This window comes from Nannospalax galili, unplaced genomic scaffold (genome assembly GCF_000622305.1).
Source record: "Nannospalax galili isolate Female #2095 unplaced genomic scaffold, S.galili_v1.0 scaffold1812, whole genome shotgun sequence".
NCBI lineage: Eukaryota > Metazoa > Chordata > Mammalia > Rodentia > Spalacidae > Nannospalax > Nannospalax galili.
Genome location: NW_008331838.1, coordinates 101,420 through 108,095, shown reverse-complemented (window position 1 = coordinate 108,095; position 6,676 = coordinate 101,420). Strand labels below are relative to the sequence as shown.

Here is a 6,676-nt window from a genome sequence, read left to right as displayed (position 1 = left end):
TTGGTTTGAGGCAGGGTTGACCAGGCTGGCCTTGAACTCACAGAAATCTGCCTGCCTCTGCCTCCCAAGCGCTAGGACTAAAGACTCATGCTACCGTGCCTGGCTCAGCTACTTTCTTATAGAGCCCAAGAGCATCTGCTTAGGGATGGTGCTACACGGAGTGGGCTGGGCCCTCCCACACTGATGAACAGTAAAGACAGTCTCCTACAGACTTGCCTCATGCACCAGTCTGATCTAGGCAAGTCTTTTTTTTTTTTTTTTTCATTTTTAAGTTAAATTTTTGTGATTTTTATACAATGAAGTTTGATGGCATTTAGATCTGCTTCCCTCTTCCTACCTGCCTCCACTGCCCCCCTGCCCAATTTAATGAACACACACACACATACACACACACACACACACACACACACACACACACATATGGCCCATAGAATATGATTTGTGTCCCCAGTGTCCTTCATTGTGAATCCATTTTCTGGGCCCCAGTACCAACCCTGTAACGTCTGTCCCCCTCCCAGCAGCCATCAGTTACCCAAAGTTCCTTAGGTTCGTTTGGGATTTCTTACCTACTTCCCCATGTCTATGCTGGGATTTTGTCTGTCTTGAGCGCACATAGGTCTTGTGCGTGCTGTCACCATGGCTGTGAGTTCACATAAGTAGAAAACCAGCTGTTTGGAAGACTGTCTCCTTGTGGTCGTCCACTCCCTCTGGCTCTTACAATCTTTCCACCTTCTCTTCTGCAATGATCCCTGAGCCTTGGAAGGCAGAGGTTTGAAAAAAGCTGTCCTACTCAGGGATAAGTTCTTTACGGCCTCTTGTTCTCTGCACATTGGCTAATTGTGGGTCTTGTTGTTAATCACCATCTGCTTCTCCGGTGAGAGTTGAGAGATGCGTGCGTACTAAGTGTAGATGTTGCATTGAAGATGTGTCACTTAGGGTTAAGCATCTCACAGACATTTATTCTCTGCCTTTGACCAGTTCTGGAATTCTATATCAGGCAATTTTTAAATGTATTCTTTCCTCCCAGATGACTCTAGGCTGCATCAAGTTGACAAGCTAAGTAGCACAAGCAGTTATTTTAACCTTTCTGAAACAAGTTTTAAGGTTGTCATGAAGATGAAATAGTGCAAGTCCTAAGGATAGTGTCTGGTATGTGGTGCTAAGTAAATGTTTACTGTTATTTTCATAAGTGTTCTGGACCTCATCACAAAGGAGAGGGAAGTAGACTTGTGCATGGGAAGTAGGGAAGGGGACGAGTGAGCCGGTGTCACCAGGCAGCAGCATTCTGGGAAGTGTTGGATCAGATGATTGCAGGCTGTGGCGGGCAGAGCATGTCAGAGAGCCTGAGCGAGGAAACGTCATGCGAAGAAAGGAGAATCGCCAGCACAGTCTGAGAACTGCATCTAGCGTGGCTCTTGATCTTGCTGTCCACAGTGGCCTTTCCCTCTGCCTCTTCCCGGGGCTGGTTCCTGTGTAGCGTCCAGTCACCTCCTTCTCTGATTAGCTGTATGACCTTGGGTAAGCTACTGAGCCCCTTTATGACTCATTTTCTTTGTCATGAATCGAGGCATTACAGTACCTGCCTATTCTCTAAAGCAAGGGTCATTCCTCCATGAGGTTTATGTGTATAATGTGTATACTGTGTCCACTGCATACTGTGCCCTCTTCTCCCTATCTAGACCACAAGTCACAGGCTATATCAGCATCTATGTCTGTTTTGCCCAAGGCTCTGTCCCTAGGGCAAGAACAGAGCTTGACATATCAGTTGAAAGATGGGTAGAGAACCAGACTCTAGGGCCAGGCTCTGAGGCTGATGCTGAGGAAGCCCCTGGCCAAGTCAAGGATACAGCCACATACTTTGGTACCAGACTCCGACTTCTACTTAACTGTACCTTGTCTCCCAGTCAGGTTCTTGAATCTCATTCACCATGCTGCTCAGGGTCCAAGGAAGAAATACCCAGAGACACAGACTGAAAACCAAGAAATTGGATGGAACTCAGAGCCGCTGGTGAGTGTGGCTCCTTCACTTAGTGAGCATGGCAGCCACACAGATGGTGGCCAAGAGGACAGAGTGCGGGGTGGGGGGCAGCCTCTCCTGGATTTGAAATCTGGCTCGCACTCAGTAGTTGTGTGACCTTGGGAAAGTTATTAAGCTGTTTTGTGGCTTAGTTTTGTTGTCGTGGAATGGAATATCACAGTGCCTATCTTACAGGGCCTCAGGAGGAAACAAGGCAGTGTTTGTGAAATGTCCAGAGCAGTGCCTGGTATGAGGTTGCTACTCAGTAAATGTGGATTGTTCTGCTGTGAAGTAGATGGGACGATCAGGAAGGAGGGTCCAGGGCACATCTGAGACCCAGTCGGGTGCTAGTCCTGGCTTCTTGGCTTGGACCCCATTGCCTTGGCACATTGAGTGATTCTCCAGAGTGGTCTGCACCCTTCCTCTGTCCTATTCTAGGAGCCTGGCTTCTTATCCATTACGGGACAAGTCCTGGTGTGAGGATCTGCTGCAGGACCACTCCCTGGGCATTTGAATAACAGGCCCTGTAGGTCCAGCTTTTACCTGTGGGTCATTACTCTGCAGCGGCTCCTCTTCAGATAAGGGGTATTGTCTTGGAGAGAGAACCCTGCACGCAATGGGAAAGGATGTGAGAGAGCCCCAGAACACACACAAAGGACTGAATCCAGAAAGGAGCTAGAGGGGTGGTTAGAGAGCCAGAGAAGCAAAGACCACTGCAAGGGAAACAGGAGGGGTGGGGAGAGCAGCAAACTCAGTGATTGAGGCAGGGGTATCAAAGAAGAAACTGTTCAATGACATCACTGAAAATGGGAAACGAATTATTCAGTGACTGTTAAGAAAACACATGGAGACTTTGTTCAGAGGGATGGTTGTTGTGGGTACTAGCCCAGGAATGGTATTTGCAGTGGAGAGAGATTGGGCTTGGTTCTGAATGCAGCGTGGACAATGGGACTGTAAGCTAAGGATCAGGTGTGGGGCCAAAGATAGAAAATGCCAGCTGGAAGCTTCAGAGATGAGGGGGATTCAGACTAACCTGACCTAAGAGGGTCCTTGTTGAAGGCCGAGCAGGTGAGCAGACTTCGTGGGGGGAAGGGGGAGGAGGAACCTGATCAAACATGGAGAGTGATCAGACACTGAAGTGGCATTGTTAAGCTGACAGCAGATTTTGTCCAAACTGACAGGCTGGGGATCGATATGGAAGTCCGAAGAGGCCTGACTGAGAGAGTTCAGGCCAGCCTGAGCAGAGCTTGGGCAATGAGGCAATCTTTCCCACATGAGGGTTTGAAGGAAGGAAAATTGTGGTGGAGGTAGAAATCAGGCTAACTAAGGGGTCAACATAAAAAATTATCACAAAGCACAAATTACTTAACTCACTGCGCTTCCTTGGGGTGTTTAGAGAAGTTTATTGTAGATTCATAGGTGGGAGCTTAAGAGAGGAGAGCCATGTGGTTTGAATTAGGTGTGGAGGTTGGCCATGTGGAGGACAAACAGCCAAGTGGAGAGGGGAGCCTTAGAGAGAGAGTGCAAAAGCCACAAGTACCAGAAAAAGCAGACCCGGGCTCGTCAGCAACCACAAGAAAGGCAGAAGGAGACACAGGGAAAGTCACCTTTCCGACTCCGAAAGGTGGGCAGATGGCGGGTCTGTGGTGACTGTTCTAGGGAACAGGAGTTCTGGGAAGGAAAAGTGCTTTATATTATTAAACAGATAATTATTCTGCCTACCTCCTTTTTTAAAAAAAGAATAACTGTCTAGATTCCGTGGGTTCAAAGTATGCACCTGTAAATGTATCTTCTAGAAGTCTCCTGCTCAGATCCTTCCAGGCCTTGCAGATAAAGCACTGTTGCAAATACTCCATGCCAGTCCAGCATCATGACACTGAGGATAATGCCATCAGGTGGGGCTGGTGACACAGAAAGCAAACATACCCTTAGACGTCCTCACTGTGACAACACACGAGGAAGACAACTTATTGGAGGAAGGTTTTATTTTAGCTCAGGGTTTCAGAGGTTACAGTCGAGGCCTGGCTGACCTCATTGATTCTGGGGCTTTGGTGAGGCAGAGAGTGTGGTGGAGCAGAGATGCTCCCTTCATGGCAGCCGGGAAGTAGAAATAGCATGGCAGTAGAAACAGGAAAGGCCCACAGCAAGGGCTAGTCCTCAAGGACACTCCCAGTGACTTACTTCCTCTAACTAGACCCCAACTTTCTCCACCATCCAATAGTTGACTCGACTTTTATATCCATCAGTTGATTATCCCCAAAGGCTCATCTTTGAAAACTGTTTGCGTGGGAACTGAGCCTTAATACACAAGCCTTTCAGGGGGACACTTGATACCCAAATTATAATACCTTCCGAAACCCATTAGGTTCGTGTCTGTGGAGCCACAAAAGCTAGAGTTCAGAGGGAGACAGTTTGGGGCAGAATAAGCCTGACTGGCCCCAATTTGGAGATCCCTGACCCCTAATGAGACCATGTCTTGTTCAGGCAGTGACCCCCAACTTCAGTATGGGACATTTGAGAAATCACGTTCTATGAGCATCTCTCAGCCTCATGCCTCCTGGTAGCCGCTGAAAATAAGTTCTTTGATTGCACAGTGTAGCTCCCTCAAGACTGATGTGTCACCGTGCTCATTTTTACTCCATAAACTCCTTCAACTAACTCATTGTTTTACTGAATGTGCTTTTATTAGGTCGAGGTGCGAGATGCTGCCTTAGGAGCTGGGTCTGCACTAAAGTAGATGCAGTCTCCTCTCAATGAGCTGCTTCTAGGAGTGGGGGGGGTCCTCAGGCCCAACTCAGGCAGTGGGGAGGACACTGCCTCTGCTTTGATCCCTCAGCCTCATGGTCTTTGATATAAACGTTGACATCTCTATGTCACCGGTAGGGTTCAGCAAGGAGGAGTGCTCATGTCACAGGAGGGTGGGCCTGATTCATCCACAGCTCCACACCACACAAATCCAGATTGTCTGCCTCCCCGACATGCTTCTTTCTGATCCTGCCTCCTTCCCTTTAGGTCAACCCGGATCGCCAGGACCGCAGGCTGAACCACTTCAGAGTCTACCATGACATCACTCTGTACAAGGCTAAAATGTGGAGCCTTGGGGAAGATGATCGCCACAAATAGCCTTCTCGAAGTGGGCCGGTCTGTGTACTGAACCCCCGAGGAGTGTATTGCCCACTGAAATAAATAACGCTTTTGTTAAAAATCATACATATCACATCTCATAGACCACAACGTTAGATTTAGAGTCAGGCAACAGTCTGGGGTAAGAATGGTTCTTGACGTCTTTACAGCATCACAGAGGCAGGCAAGGGAGCAGCAGAGCTCCAGAAGAGAGAATTGTGCTGAAGAAGCAGCCTGAGGGGTCACAACCCGTGTCCATCTTGTTTGTACATGGTTTGAACAGTTGCCTGCTTGGAATAGCTGACGCTCAGGTACTTGTAAGGATGTTGCAGTGTTGCCTGTCAGGTTAGGTTGCAGTTCACTACTGTGTTCTGGTTTCATTTCTGTTGCTGTGACAAATACCCCAACAAAATGCAACGTAAGGGAGGAAAGGGTTTCTTGTCCCACGCTTCCAGGCTGCAGTTCCTTTGTGTAAGTCCAGGCAGGAACTCAAGCATCTAGTCACATCCTATCAGTCAGGAGCACAGAGATAAACGCACCCTTGCTTCCTGCTTGTGTCTGCTTCCCTCACCCTCACAGTGCAGGACTCACCTCGAGGGTGGTCTTCCCACTTCAGTTAACAACAATACAACCCCCACCTGCATGCCCACAGGCCAACCTGATCCAGATAATTCCTCATTTAGACCCTCTTCCCAGGTGATTCTAGGTTGTGTCAAGGCAACAATTCAAACTAACTAGAACTACATACAGAGTACCATTCCCAACTTACAAATGGGGTTTTGTGCAGTAAAGGAAACAGTCAACCGAGTGAAGAGACAGGTCACAGAATGAAAGGGTTAGCCCTATATCAGAGGATCGATATCTAGAATATGCAAAGAACTCAAAAAACTAAGAAATCAATAAATTGCCTAATGAAATACACAGTTCTCGAAAGATGAAACAAACGTATAGTAAACACACGCAACAAACATGTTCAACCTCGTTGGCCGTCGGGGATGCGCAAATCAGAGCTACACTGGGATTCCTTTCTACTCCAGTGAGAATGTAGTCATTAAGAAGACAATCGCAAATGCTGGTGAGGGTGTGGACAGAAGGGACACTGCTGGTGGGAGTGTGACCCAGGTGTCACTGAGGAAGTCAAGACGGGAGTACTCAGAAAACTCAGATCTACCGTGTGACCCAGCCACGCCACTGCGGGGTGCTTACCCGAAGGACTCCCAGTCAGCATTCCACAGAGACACTGCACATCCTGCAGCACGGTCCACAGTAGCTCTGGAACCAAGGTATCCATCAACAGAGGGACAGGTGTGGGAAATGTGGTTCACATACACAATGGAATGTTTTTCAACTATAAAGAAAAATGAAGTTGCATTATTTGTGGGAAAATGCACGTAACTGGACGTAATTATATGAAGTGAATTAAGCTAGTCTCAGAAAGATGCGCTGCATGTTTCTTATATGTGGGTCCTAGGTTTTGTAGAGACATAAAACTATGTATGTTGATGTGAAATTGTTGGGTGAATAAAGGAGACCAAC

General features: G+C 47.8%; 1 protein-coding gene across 4 annotated transcripts in view; it reads left to right on the top strand.

The window, feature by feature from the left end:
- The window catches only part of Fam183a (family with sequence similarity 183 member A), an 11,202-nt gene extending 5,977 nt beyond the window's left edge, over positions 1-5,225 (top strand). For 2 of the 4 annotated variants that reach the window (XM_008827012.3, XM_008827010.3), the window contains 2 exons: positions 1,905-2,008; positions 5,030-5,225. In XM_008827012.3, the coding sequence (XP_008825234.1) occupies positions 1,905-2,008; positions 5,030-5,140 (215 nt within the window). In that variant the 3' untranslated portion in view covers positions 5,141-5,225. Of the gene's footprint in view, positions 1-1,434; positions 1,519-1,904; positions 2,009-3,813; positions 3,913-5,029 lie in introns of all 4 variants that reach the window. The other 2 variants (XM_029560577.1, XM_017796580.2) reach the window with 2 other exon arrangements.
- The last annotated feature ends 1,451 nt before the right edge of the window (positions 5,226-6,676 follow it).